Raw genomic sequence first — 15,517 nt, forward strand, 5'->3', positions numbered from 1 at the left:
GTAAAGTGGCCTTTCAACCCGAGTCAGTCACTCAGCGTGGCCATGATATCACCAAAGATGGACAGCTATTTTGACTCTCTTTTGACAACTAAAACGTGAAAAACTCTTTATAGCCCTTCAATGACATATATGTAATAATCCAGTTCATTACGTGAGTGTGCACACAAGTTTTCCAATATGTCCTTCTGTTTTGTTTCATTATGAACAAATTCGAGCCACATATTTTCTTTTTTTTTTTTTCATTGTCATATACATTTTGTTATCATTTTCGTTGAGAATATCATAGCCGCATATCTGCTTTTTTCACTTTCTTTGAGATTATCATAGTCATATTTTTTCTTCATTGTTCTTGTCATTGTTTTCTAAGAGCATTTGCGACTAAATGTATATGTGAATCATCTCATTCATCGTTGCGTTTTCTATCAGAATGATTTGTCTCCATTGCCTGTGACCTCAGTCCCAAACAGAAATAGCTCGATCCTTACTAAAGGATAGTTGTGTCCAGAGTTATACCCCCTAGGTTTAGGAGACAGACTTGTTGAAATTTCATATAAAATATTGCATCAGCGTAAACTTGTCACGTTGAGCCGAAGTCAACTCAAAAACAGCGCAATCGTGACGAAAAACAATGTTTACACCAACACAGGTGCAACAGTTCGAAACAGTCAAAAGTCATCGTCGCGAGACAATTCTCGGGTTTTCAGTTGACAGGGTCTTCGCGATGAAACACGATGGCAGAACAAATCTATTCTTCGCGGCCAATCCAGCGCTGTTGGAGGCAGCAGCTGCCACGGTTTCAAAAAGCGGCAGCATTTTTAATCGTCGGAATCGCTTCTGGAATAACCCAGAAAAAGGCGTTCGGTGTTTTTGATTCCTTAAGTTCCCTCGAAAAAGGGAAATGTTCTACACTACCTGAGAGTGGGAACAAAAGCTCTCAATCGGAAATGTCTTAGGGTGTGGTTGCACCTTTAAAGGCCACGGTAGCCAAGCTTCTTGTGCGTCCATTAATGATGAAGTAATATTCACGAAAATCCACCGCAATAAAATTCTCCGTCAATTGTTTCGATCCAAGAACAATAGAACAGAGTAAATCTCAGTTCACACATAGGTGGCATAGGAGAATATCACATCTGCTATAGTACTGTAGCACGCTGTCACTAACCTTTGGATATATAAATCATATCATTGGTCAACATTTATAATTAGAGCAAGAATCCTCAACATTCCAAGGAAATACGAGATCATTTGGTTACGTAAATATGCCATTGTTATGGCAGAATCTCCTGGAGTATACAGAGACAACAAATAATATATCCTTATAGAGTATCCAAAATGGCCAATTCCACAAAAATAACAAAGTTTATGATATTTATTTATTATTTGAGTAACAAATTTGGCAACATTATGGAGACTTTTGCTATTATTGGTGACATTAAGCTTTGTTATTTTGAAATAGAGGGTTTGCTGGTATAAAATGGGTTTAGAAACTTCTCTTTTTGTGACGTTTGATAAATATGAATAAATAATGTCATTTGTCCACGATGTCAGTTTTTTTATCACAATGATTACATCGTGTTTCCTTAAACAGTGTAGTATTCCACCGACCGGTTTCAACAAGGAGTCTATTATTGGAACGCCTAACTTTTTCAGTGGTAAATACCTGTTCCTAGGTAACAGTAATCAGTTTTCCATATTCAGATCTTTAAACAATGGTGAAATTTTCCTTTAGGACATACAGTTATCGACGATTGCCACTCATGCATTTAAAGGTCTCGTAATGTGTCTGTTATCATGTGGAAGATACCATAACTAGCAAAAGAAAAACCCAGAGTAATTTTCACCAAAGACACGCTTATCTGTGTAACAGTTCTTGGACAAAGACAAGTGATGAACAAACAAAGCAAGCGTGTAAACAGTTTAATTCCACGAAAATCTGGAAAGTGCAAATAATCAAAGGAAATATAAGAATTCGCCAGGAAATTTTTCTTTACAATTGCGTAGCGGTTGTGCCAGTGTAAAGGAAAATATTGGCTAGAAGTGTGTATGTGTCTTGCACCCCACCTCGATGCCGGTAAACAAGACCAACCTATCGTACATTTACTTTTCGTTGTCATGTTATTAGTAAAGTATTGTGATGTCAAAGCAACAGACGTAAGAAATAATCGAAGCAGAAGAGCAGCTGTAAATTGACATTGCAATGAAAACCTCCGTACTCACGAAATGTAAATGCGTATTTGTCGTTTCATATGCGATTTGTAGACTCTTAGTGACAACAACCTTTGAAATGGTTGGGTTGTCAATCGCTATTACGACAACATGCAATTGCATGCCAATTGGATTTAACATCGCGGCTTTATCGATTGTAACCGGCGTCGCAGGTAGCTCTGGCAAAATAATGTATTTGCGACTGAACGAAAAAGAAAATGCATTTGTTCGGACATTTTCATGGCGACACAAAGCTCTCAGCACAAATGTAAAAATGTACTAGGTGGCCACCGATGACTAAACGATTAACTCAACCAAGTTCGAGACGATGTTGACGGAAATGACAAATTTACGAGACAATGTTGACGGTAATAAAAAACAATTCCGACGACTCCGCACACAAGTACGGAAACAGGGAGCTTTCAAGACAAGATAGAAACAAAAATATGGATTACAGGCAAAAAACAAGAAGTCTTGCTGATTTGTAACATTGATACAAATGTATTCGTGTCGTGACGCTTACCCGGCAATTTTGTTTTATAGTTTTCTCGAGTTCGATCACAAACGCTGCGCGTTAGTGGTTCCTGCAGGCTGGATTTTCGAAACCGTGCTGATTTATTTTGGGGGGTGGGGGTGGGGGTGGGGATGAGAACGATTTGCAGGCCTGACGCGAATGTGACAAAGGAGTGGACCCGGCTCGCAAACCGCCGCTCTACAATCCGAATGTATTTTTTTTCTCCCACAGAAATGCCTTTGTGTATGCGGAAAGGATACTGTCATTTAGTTAGAAATGGTGAACTCTCCGCAGTAACAGAAATCTCAAACTAATATGTTGCCACTACTAAGGCAAACAGTATTGCTTTAATGGGTTTAACACCATTTTTCATGAGATGATAGGCTATAAATAGCGAACAGTATATTTGGTGGAGGAAGAACCCCGGAAAGAACCTGTAACCTACAGGAAGCTACTGACATTCATTCTAGTATACCCATGTTAACCTGGAGGAAATTCGAACCCGCGTGGATAGAGGTGAGATGTCAGTACTTTTTATAGGCGAATACCTTAGACCATACGTCCATCCAATGTCCCGCACACAGAGTTGAACAGTTATTAACATAATATACAAACTAAAGCAGTTAATAGCATAATATACGAACCAAAGCAAAATGCATATTTGTGAAATTTAAGAATACTACGAGGAAAAATCTGATGAAAAGATTCAAGTAACCTTAGACCTCGTGTCAATGTATAGGTGAAATGTAAAGTTCTGTTCATACATGTAACTTTCATAACTTCACTCTTAAGAGAAAGAGTACTGCCGGAATTATTTTACATGTGATATACACTAAATATATTAAAACAATATGTTATGGATATTTGATTTAATTTAATTGTTTGTCTCATGTCTTATTTTTTTTTATGTTATTACATCACATGCTATGGTAATGTAATATTGCTTATTGGACTTGATTTTGTTTTAGAATTAAGTTCAGCTCTGTTTTACCTGTCTCTTTTTAATTTTCATTGGTAAACACCTAATATCAGAAACACTGTATCTAGTTTCTGACCTTGATTCAGATCCAGTGACATTTTTAGTAAACAACATTTTTATTTTTTTTAAAATTATTTCTCAGAGTAAGAATTATTAAGTTATGTCAAAGCCATACCTGAAATACGTGATATTTATCATGTAACAATTTTCCATTTATAGTAGGTTTTCCCCCACAGGGGAAACTGTTTTGCGTCTTAGTTAGACTAATTACTGATGTAATGAGAAAGAATTGTCAGTCGTGCCTTAACACTTAAGACATCAAATTGTTTATGTTGTGTCCAGTTTTCGCTAATTATTTTATCTTCTTCAAATTATTTTGAATTCAATTGATTCTTTTCCCTTGAAATAATAGTGCTCAAAATTAATTCTTAGACAAGGACATTTATCGAAATTTGTACACAATTCAAAATTAGAAATAATATTTTCTGTGATTCTACAAGAGACTGTTGACACTGCAGCACTTTGCCGACTATTAATGACGTCATTGTCTTCCATATTGGATTTCACCGGGACTCGAACTTCGTTTCATTCAGGACTTTGTATTACTTGGACTTCTATTTTTTAATTCTTCGATTATTTTTTGACTTGATTCGTAAAATCATAAGTTCTTTTTTATCACTTTTCACTCGATATTCGACGGAAATCAATTATTTATTACATATTACAAAGCTTGTTGTCTTCACTCTTTTCTGTTACTTTTTGTAAGATCCTAGACTCGTAACAAGAATAAGGGAAGAAAACTTTCAACCAATGCCATCAACTATGTCAGATGTAATCCTGAATAAAAAATCTCGTCCTGAAGTTAGTTGGTTCCATCTTAATATTATTGGGCAGAAGATTTTATCTTACTGACATTTCTGGCAAGAATATCTGTATGTAATGCAACGTGTATACTATATACCTATCTAAGGTATATCAATAACGTTTCCTTCATATAAAAGTGATTAATTTTATAACTGAAATCTACGAACATAAAGGATTTCTTTAATTGCAAAAAAAAAAAAGAGTTGGATATAACACATTGATGAGGCAATGTGAACGAATAAATCAGTTAATAGTAGTAACCTGCTAACAACCTCTTTCAGCAACATAAACTTTATTTGCTCTCTGTATGTTGAGACTGAATTTCAAACGGGTCATATTGCAGTATTCCATAAATGTAGCCTATGTCGTTTGTTTGTCCTTATTTGTTTATTTTTCTATGCAAACGTATAGAGTTATATGCTACTATTAATATATAAAATACCTGATTAGGGTTATGTATTTGCTTGGAAGCCAAGGGATCACATCCCATGGTATCGTAATAAGCATACGCAATTATCCCCTCGATTCCCGCAAGCGTCAGAGTTACGAAGAGTGCTGGAGCAGTAAATAGCATAACCCTGGAAATCAATATATGAACAAATAAATCCACAATATTATTCTTTTCTTTAAAAATATTTCTTTGTATTATAAAGAATTCTGTCACACAATTTATTAAAAATAAGGATACATTTTCTGGCCTGTATAACATTTGCTATGTCTTATTTATATTTCTCTTTGTAAGGTAAATGAAGTATGAGAAGGAAAAACGACACGATAACCATCACATCATTCTGAGATCAAATAAGACATTGAAGTGTCAGTCCCCATCTCTCTCTCTCTCTCTCTCTCTCTCTCTCTCTCTCGATATGACTTGATAAAATATCAGAGACAGATGGGTGGAGTGCAGACAAAAAGAGATTATCCCATCGTGACCTACCTTTTTGCATCCCTTTCTGTTGGTGTTGCACTTATTCTTTGAACAGATGCCTGGTTGAAAATCATTCCAAGTCCCTGAACGACACCGCCCACGAACAAGTTCCAAAATGTATGTCGTACCGTAGGGTCCGTATCAAAACTAATATAAGTAATAGAAAAGAGTGAAAACCATTAGTCTTTGCAAAATTCAACAAATAATTTATTTCCCAAGAATACAAAGTGAAAATGACACAAAAGAACGTACAGTATTGCGATGTAATCCCAAAATAATCCTAGAATTGTAGACGCAGGTCCTAAAAATTTAAAGCTGCGAATGAACTTTAGTAGAAATCCAAATTAAGTCCAACTCTGTAGTGCTCATGTGTCTGTGATGAACCATATAATGATGATGTGCCAACAGCCTTTTGTTGAAACACATTAATATAATTTCAGGTTTGAATTCACTATCTCTTTTTTCAAGAATGTCATCAGAGCACGTTTGTATTTCAAGATAAAATTCGGTTGAATTGAAAAATTTGAAGAAATAATTTCCAGCCCAAACGAATTCGGGACACAACAATAATACAAATTGATTCTGCTATTTCTTAAGCACGAATGAATAATTCTTTCCCAGTCACAATTATTCTGCTTGACCTCAGATCACAATTAATATTTTCTAAAACAAGCACATTAACTAATAGAAAATAACATTCTAGAAAGTTATTATTGTTTTCAAACAATGTGTTAGCTATAATTAGCAGTCGGTTACTTAATTTATAATATACAGTCTGGATTATATCAGCTACACATTTTAAACTGTAGGGGAATCCCAATAACCGAGACCGAGACCCAGACCCAAATAAACATATTTACTTCATATTATAATGATACTGATAATAAAGCCATACACACAGAGAATATTTTACCTATACGTTAGATAGTTTTTTTATAGAATACAATAAAAGAAATAAAAAGTCAACAATTCAGGTCAAGTTGAAAATAAACATGACTTTGGATAAAGTTAAGTCCACCATATATTGTTACATTGCAATGGCATATGTTAAAATAAACAAATTTGAAAAAAAAAACAACAAATAATGCATATATATATATATATATATATATATATATATATATATATATATATATATATATATATATATATATATATATATATGGGATGTTGGCATCCGTTAGTCTCGACTGACGATGGAAGTGCGCCCATGAGAGATGTCCCGGTTGGTGGTTGTGTAACGTAGCTCACATACAAATCCACTTTTATGCATGTAACAGACTCTGTGGAGAGATAAAGGCTCAGGATTTTAACGACGGATGACTTAGGTCTCCTACGCTTCATGACTCTCAAAGCTTTGAATGACAGTTAACTTAATTCCCATCTGATCAGCTGCCGAACACTCTGCAAGAATTGCTAGAGGTTCACATCGTACACAAAAGACAAGATTCACGTGTTTCCTTTGATACTTTGAACGCCTTGTATTTCGTGCACCTTTTGAACATTGTGCACGTAGAATGTCAATGACAAAACGAATTAGTTGTAAAGTGACAAATGTCCATTATTTGAAGCGACACCTTATATATTGGTGATGTTTAAATTGATAATGGGCGCAATGCAACTATGCGCAGTCCATTTAGAAATTCTGCGTTTTGGATTGTGTACAGTTCTCGCACGTACAATTCCGTTTCGTTGACAAGTAGATAGCAAATGATTTTAACTGTCTTGTTCCTTCTAATAGAATGTAAAATCCTACTCACACTTCTTTTAGACCGGTCTTGTTAATCTTAGGTCTAACATCAACTCTGAGGAACCGTAAGAAATACAGTCTAAATTAAAGCTAGGTGCACAAAGACTCTACTGCAAAGAAATTTTGTCTAAGGTAAGACTACAATGATACCAAAAATGGAATGGTCAGAGATTACGTCCGCAACGGTGGAAAAATATACAAAACTTGAAAACGAAAATAAAGAACATTATGTCAAAAATGCTGAAAATAAAGATCACTGTCTAATTATGGCTATCATTTCTCGAGAAATTTATAGGATTTCGGATGTAGACAGATAGTCGTTTACCTATGCTGGTCAGAAGATTAAACTGATGAACATCCGGTAGACAGGTAACCGCCTAGCGGAGAGAGGGAAGTAGTTACAATGGTATCACGGATGCGATTTCTCCCAAGTACACTATTCCTTTAGTCTATATATATAGACGGAAAAGATGAATTTTATTCAGTGATGGCTAGATTCGGGAGCTAGCGAAAGTTACTTCCCTAAAGAGAATGTGATTAGGTAATGTATACGACAGATACATAAGTTCATTTACGTACTTGAACATGTTCAGACGGCCCTTCTGGTCAGCAACTTCCCATGTTCTACCCACGCTCCCAACCACTATCGTACCCTGAATATATTGAATATATATATATATATATATATATATATATATATATATATATATATATATATATATATATATATATATATATATATATATATATAATGCAGTCGATAGTTGGAGCTGCATAACACACACACATGTATAGATGTGTGCCTGTGTGTGTGTGTGTGTGTGTGTGTTCCGCAGTGTGTACGCGTTGCAGGTTTTTATTGTTGTTGTTGTATTGACTACTTTACGAACATTCTTCAACGTCAAAACTAATAAAAGCAACAGATGTTTCATGATGTATAATTTTCTCAGTATACTTTACTTCAAAACCCGATGTTATCTTATGAAGAAATTAAGTAGTGGTTGTTAATAATCAATGTGCAAAATTCGACAAGTGGAAAACAAAACTTGTAGATGCAAATGTATCCTAATAGTTGGAGAATTTTGGATAACATATACCAAAATACTTGATTGATTTCAACATTTAGGGTCTTGCACAATATTTAATATGAAATACATCACATGGTCCAATAGTAATGATGCGTAATCTTATCATATTTATAAAACAGACTCTGTTGGGTTTCTTGATTGACATTGTTATTGTAGTAAAACACGATTTGAAAGATGGATTACATTAAACATTAAAAGAAGTTCAAAAGATAACGGTAGTACTTTCGCTTTGCACCCTTATGGTCACGTTTTAGAGAACTTTGCTGCTTTCTGTTATGTCTTGCAAGAATTGCTGTAAATGTTATTTAAACCTTTCTCACGAATATATTATTTGTTTTACCTTTATCAAAACCGCTAAAAATCCGGCAAACATTACGAGAGCTTGAAATACATCTGTCCAAATCACAGCTTTCAGGCCACCCTGAAATATAGGAAATGCAGACTGAAATACTTCTGTTCAAATCACAGCTTTTAGACAACACTAAAATATAGGAAATGCAGATTTAAATACGTCGGTTCAAATCATAGCTTTTAGACATCCCTGAAATATAGGAAATGCAGACTGAAACACGTCTGTTCAAATCAAAGATTTTAGACCACACTGAAATATAGGAAATGCAGACTGAAATACGTCTGTTCAAATCACAGCTTTTAGACCACACTGAAATACAGGAAATGCAGACTGAAATACGTCTGTTCAAATCACAGCTTTTAGACCACACTGAAATATAGGAAATGCAGACTGAAATATTTCTGTTCAAATCACAGCTTTCAGGCCACCCTGAAATATAGGAAATGCAGACTGAAATACGTCTGTTCAAATCATAGCTTTTGGACCACACTGAAATATAGAAAATGCAGACTGAAACACGTCTGATCAAATCAAAGCTTTTAGACCACAGTGAAATATAGGAAATGCAGACTGAAATACGTCTATTCAAATCACAGCTTTTAGACCACACTGAAATATAGGAAATGCAGACTGAAATACGTGTGTTCAAATGACAGCTTTAGAGTACCCTTACGAAAAGCGAATACATAATAGGATAATGTTGTCCAAATCACAGATTTTATACTATATTGAAACCAATAAAGATCCAAATACATTAATCCAATCTTAGCTACATACTACCCTGAAACGAGAAGAAAAAAGCCAAACTGAAACAAGCGGAATATAGAGTTTAGGATACAATAAAACAAGCAGAATATAGAGTTTAGGATACCCTGACACAAGCAGAATATAGAGTTTAGGATACCCTAAAACAAGCAGAATACAGAGTTTAGGATACCCTGAAACAAAGAGAATATAGAGTTTAGGATACCCTAAAACAAGCAGAATATAGAGTTTAGGATACCCTGAAACAAACAGAATATAGAGTTTAGGATATTCTAAAACAAGCAGAATATAGAGCTTAGGATACGATGAAACAAGCGTAATATAGAGTTTAGGATACCCCGAAACAAGCGTAATACAGAGTTTAGGATACCCCGAAACAAGCAGAATATAGAGTTTAGGATATCCTGAAACAAGCGGAATATAGAGTTTAGGATACCCTGAATCAAGCGGAATATAGAGTTTAGGATACCCTGAAACAAGCATAATATAGAGTTTAGGATACCCTGAAACAAGCGGAATATAGAGTTTAGGATACGATGAAACAAGCATAATATAGAGTTTAGGATACCCCGAAACAAGCGTAATACAGAGTTTAGGATACCCCGAAACAAGCAGAATATAGAGTTTAGGATATCCTGAAACAAGCGGAATATAGAGTTTAGGATACTCTAAAACAAGGGGATTAAAGGTTCGAATCCATCTGCCCTAATCATAGTTTGTAGAAGACCTTGAAGCAAGGGGAATATATATTTAGGCCACTCTGAAACAGGTGGAATATAGATTCATTATACTCCTGTCCGAATTAGTTTCAGGCCACCTTGAATCCATGGGCATATTGAAACTTAAAAAGCATTCTATTCAGATATTACGTTTTATTTGTTCGATAAACGGATGTAAACTTCTCGTGCGACCGTCGTTCTACGCAATCTTTTCATGTACAAATAGTATTAAAATATTTATGTCACCATCACATAAATGGGATAAATACTGTTGTACTCCATTAACAATCCAGTATATTTGTTTTCATTACCAACCTGCACACATTTACGTCTCAAAATAAGTAAATGTGCAATTGAAACCATGAATCTTCGTGTATTAAAAATGTGAATATAATTGGTTTGCTTTTTGAGGTTTTATCATTAGTATCTCAAGAAGTACAGCATTATAGAATCACAGATACATGTATTTCTGTTTTACTCTGTAATTTTGTTAATAGATTCATTCATTAATTAATTTATTGATTGATTATGAAAAGTAATATTATACTTACAATTGCCGTATATATAACAGATATCATTGCTATGGAAACGATGGAACCCCATTGTGGAATCTCTGTCACTGGAACAGAAAATATCTGGTTAATAAAATCCTATTTCTATTATATTTGTCAACAACTTTGTTTCGTAGATGCGATTAAATATTTGCAGAGAATATCCAGTATATATGTTTGGAAATTTCTATGTTCTTCATTTATTATCACGTTGATAACAAGAAAAGTTCAGTTAATAAGAAAATTGAGCTGAATGAATAAATGACATTTTGTGATTTACCTTATCCACATCAACCGCTGCTTTGATATTTACCTGTTAACTGACAAGATGAATCCACACCCCAACAGCAACTCACAAACGCAAACCTCCTTTGAAAAGGACTCTAATTGACAATGATGAATCCACACTCTCACCCCAACAGCAACTCACAAAACGCAAACCTCCTTTGAAAAGGACTCTAATTGACAATGATGAATCCACACTCTCACCCCAACAGCAACTCACAAAACGCAAACCTCCTTTGAAAAGGACTCTAATTGACAATGATGAATCCACACTCTCACCCCAACAGCAACTCACAAAACGCAAACCTCCTTTGAAAAGGACTCTAATTGACAATGATTTCATATGCTTACAAATTCTATATTATTGGAACAAAACTTTTGTACAACAAACCTTTACAGTAATTCATACAAGCAAAGATCATGCCACTATCTCCAGTTTACTGACTCCTCTCTCTCTCTCTCTCTCTCTCCTGTACACAAATACACAAACACACACACACATACACACACAAACACACACACACACACACACACACACACACACACTTACACACACATTTGTACTTACATGCTTCTAGAGCTATGGCTGGACCAAATAATATGATTCCCATGTACACAGTCTGAAAGATACAGACATAAATGTAAGTATTACTATAATACTGTGTTTGTAAAACAAGCATCCTGCCATTCCCGTTCTTATCTCCACGTCAACGCTTGGGGTTCTTGGGTTAATCCCTAAATGTTATTTGGCTAGGTAAATATATTGTTCTTGTAAAGGAAATATATACATGGTTTTAGGATGAGAATCTCTATTGTTTTCAAGTTATGACACATGGCAGGATCGATACCAGCTCCCTTAATAAGTTTTTTATCTTCATCTCCAGTATCTACTGGTTTAAAGCATGTATCACGCAAGGTAATTTTTAGACGTGTGGATACAGCTGAGTTATTTACAGTCTGTGCAAAAATGGTTACTGCCGTTCTAGCTCTGCAACGAGGGCTGGGTGTGTGTGTGTATGTGTGTGTGTGTGTGTGCGTGTGTGTGCGTGCATGCGTGCGTGCGTGTGTGTGTGTGTTTCTCTAACTATTAAACGTAAAGGAAATTTTCGTTGCTGAAATTTAGATATCAGGATTTTTTTTCAGGAGACGTATTATGCCATTTGAATGACATAAACATACAAATTTAATTTTCTGGGTTTTGTCAAAGAAAGATAAACTTGTGGAAGTCTTACATAATATATCATGCCAAGAAGAGTGCCAACTGTTCGGATATATCGGGATTTGAACCTCAGTTCTAGGTACTGAAAAGATAAAAGAAAACAGAATCCAAATAAATGGATAAATTCGATTTCGTACTTATAATACGTATCTAGTTTGTTTCTGAATGAACTAAAACAGATTTTTCGTGGACTGCCACATACCAGCTGCTTTAGCACATTCCGCGTTGATACACTGTTTCGGATTTAGGCTAGCTACAGTATAAAACAGACGCAAGAAAAGGTCCTTACAAATGACATACAAGTGACAAGTCATATACAGTCTTATTTAGCTGGTGATAAAAATGGCAAAAAATACACTTACAGTTTTACATCCTGAATTTCCTCAAAATGTACTTTCTTAGTTCTGCAAATCCGAATTACATGAGCCTATCATAGGTTATCAATCTTGATTACACATTTCAAAATTGTACTGTAATTTCGATGATAAGTGCATTTACATCCTCCTTACTGCACTCAAAATGAAATAAGCATTAAATTTCATAGCGTCTTTTTGATAATTGCAATTGAAAGACTTCATATTTTTCCCACATTATGATTTCAAACAGTCAATGACAGAAACAGAAACACATTTGCAGATGTCAACACGCTTCTCCCTGGCTTCTTCAATCCCATGTATTTCATGTGGAATTGTCCATAATTACGAAATTTCGTAGAATCGAAAAAAAAAAGTACCAAAATCTATTCATTCTAGATCAAATGGAAAAGTTGTTGCAATGCACATTCATTCACAATATGACTCCAAATTTTAATTTTAACTAGACACGCCATTTTTTTCTCGAAAGTTATGTCGAGCGCGCGACTAAGTTCAAATTTATCTGGGCCGAGTTATGAGCGCAGTAATAATGTTGTTTTGTGTAATGATGAATATGCGCTTGTGTATTTAGTTTGGAATACGACATACATTCATTTACGTTGTTTCTTTTGTGTATTTTGTTTATATAATTAAGCCTTAGGTAGAATAAGAAAATGAACATATAATAAAAAGGTTACTGCATTTGTATGAGAAAATATGAATTAGTTTTGTTGCATGGATATACTTCACTCCCAAGGTCGTGTAATATTCCATCCAAAAAACTCCTTCATATTTTCCCATACAAATTTAGTAACCTTTAATTACTGTAGACCTTATATCTTTCGTAGTGTGGTTTTGATACTCATTGATATTGATGATATATAGCCATGGATTGATTAAAATATTGAACCGCTTCAAAGCAATGTAGAAGATATGATTCAGCTGATTATTTGACTCTTAGTTCAATACACTTCTTATTCCATTTCTGTTCCTAAAAGCCTGATTGTCATGTAAGTTAGGCTGTATTGTTTATTAAATGGGTAGAGATGAGCTGCAGGGGCCGGGGGGGGGGGGGGGGGGGCAGAAATACTAGATAAAATCTCTCCAAGCTATCTATTCGGAACAAATTTTCAAAGAAATTCGTACTTGACGTGAATATTCATTAGAGTATGTATGCTCGACAAAACAAAAGTTATTCCTATATCTGAGACATTTACATCCCTGTTTTCTTTTCTTTTTCCACCTTGTATGTTTGCCTTTGTGTTCTCATTCCTATCTGGGTATGAAAAGCCTGAGAACTGTTTTAAAAATCTGTGGACGAGCTGAAGCTGTTGCAACAATGTTTTTCTTTCTTTCTTTCAAAGAGTATGAAAGGTACCCCCAAAATAAATACTCCATGACTTCACAAGTTTTTAGCATAATATTGAGAGAAAAATATTCGTAGACGCTAAAGATAAATAATGATTGCTTCATAAAGACAACAAGTGAATACAGTTATTAAGACCGTTAAATGTATTTGGATTCATTTATGCTAATGCCATTGTGTACATTCACTTAATCCATTATGTAAATTTTTAAACTTTTAGAAACAACCTAGCATTCAAAGTTTTAATATCGTTAGAATTTTTCCTATATAGTAATTAATAATTACTATGAAAGGAACGAAAACAATCTTTAGAAACTAAATTGCGCCTCCTATGTATACAGAATATATTGTTTTTATTGCTGAATTTCCGTTTCTTTACTAGTGTCAAGGTGTCTCCTTCACGATTATCAAGTTTAACTGAAAGTTTCCTCAAGGTCACGTGCTTGATTTGCATACTTTTCAGTTTCACTCACCTCATATGCACTAGTAATTTTTAACTGAAAGTTTCCTCAAGATCACGTGCTTGATTTACATACTTTTCAGTTTCACTCACCTCATATGCACTAGTAATTTTTAAAGGATGTAGCAAAGGAACCATCAGCTTCACGGAGAGCATGTTGGCACAAAACCATCCAAAGCTAAAAATAAACCATTGGAATCCATATACGTAGACCTCCGCAGGCGTCCCCAGAATCAAGATGGACGACTGGAATGACACCATCAAAGATATGGCAACCGGAAGTACAGACATATGTCGATTTCCGACCAGATACTCGGTCGTGGTTCTTTGTTTTCCGCCGGAGAGGGCATAATAGATTCCTATACCCAGGGACACAACGATGGTAGTTCCAAAGATGATGTAATCCGCTATGTGGAAGAAATGGATCGTATTCGTCATTGTGTTGTTAACCTGATCCGTATAAATAGACAGCACGAAGTAAAGCTAACGGCGTTTCCAATGACAGTGAAAGCACAGGAACTTATAAAATCAGAAATGTCATGCAGGAAATAAAACTCCTGCGTCAATCAATCACTAAAAATGAAATATTTAAAATGATAAATATTATTTTGAGATCCATTCTCAATCAATGCCCTTAAGATTCACTATTTGCACAATTTATAATATTAGTCAATAGAAAAATAAATACGGAAAGAAAATTAGCAATGTGGGGAGGAAGTGAAAAAAGAAAAGAAAATTGATAAAAATTGAATATTAGTAACGAACAAATACACACACACACACACACACACACACACACACACACACATATATATATATGCTAAACACATCGTGAATTGGGCTTAAACAAATAACTCTAAGGTCAACAATGCTCATTTTAACCTACTGTCTGTCAGTTTCATTCCTGTTACTTTGCTCAGGCACATTCTATTCCAGTATTATTATTATTATTATCATTATTATTATTCGTAATGGAGGTAGCAGCAGCAGCAGTTGATAGGGTTTGTATAACTTCCAGCGAATTGCCTTACAATATAAAGATATTTATATTTTTATCCTTTAATGAAAATTACATCCGGGATGAAAACTTCTAAGGCAAATGATGCACCGCTAAAACTG

General features: G+C 34.8%; 1 protein-coding gene across 1 annotated transcript in view; it reads right to left on the reverse strand.

The window, feature by feature from the left end:
* LOC149798542 (sodium-dependent multivitamin transporter-like) overlaps nucleotides 1–14,839 on the reverse strand; it is a 60,023-nt gene extending 45,184 nt beyond the window's left edge. The window contains exons 1-8 of the mRNA XM_089957177.1: nucleotides 14,492–14,839; nucleotides 12,233–12,301; nucleotides 11,569–11,620; nucleotides 10,716–10,783; nucleotides 8,669–8,749; nucleotides 7,820–7,893; nucleotides 5,500–5,637; nucleotides 5,005–5,140 (exon numbers count right to left, since the gene is read on the reverse strand). Coding sequence (XP_089813303.1) covers nucleotides 5,005–5,140; nucleotides 5,500–5,637; nucleotides 7,820–7,893; nucleotides 8,669–8,749; nucleotides 10,716–10,783; nucleotides 11,569–11,620; nucleotides 12,233–12,301; nucleotides 14,492–14,836 — 963 coding nt within the window. The 5' untranslated portion in view covers nucleotides 14,837–14,839. The remainder of the gene's footprint in view (nucleotides 1–5,004; nucleotides 5,141–5,499; nucleotides 5,638–7,819; nucleotides 7,894–8,668; nucleotides 8,750–10,715; nucleotides 10,784–11,568; nucleotides 11,621–12,232; nucleotides 12,302–14,491) is intronic.
* Nucleotides 14,840–15,517: the final 678 nt, after the last annotated feature.

This window comes from Sinohyriopsis cumingii, chromosome 5, assembly GCF_028554795.1.
Source record: "Sinohyriopsis cumingii isolate HCF-2022 chromosome 5, ASM2855479v2, whole genome shotgun sequence".
In the NCBI taxonomy this organism is placed as follows: domain Eukaryota; kingdom Metazoa; phylum Mollusca; class Bivalvia; order Unionida; family Unionidae; genus Sinohyriopsis; species Sinohyriopsis cumingii.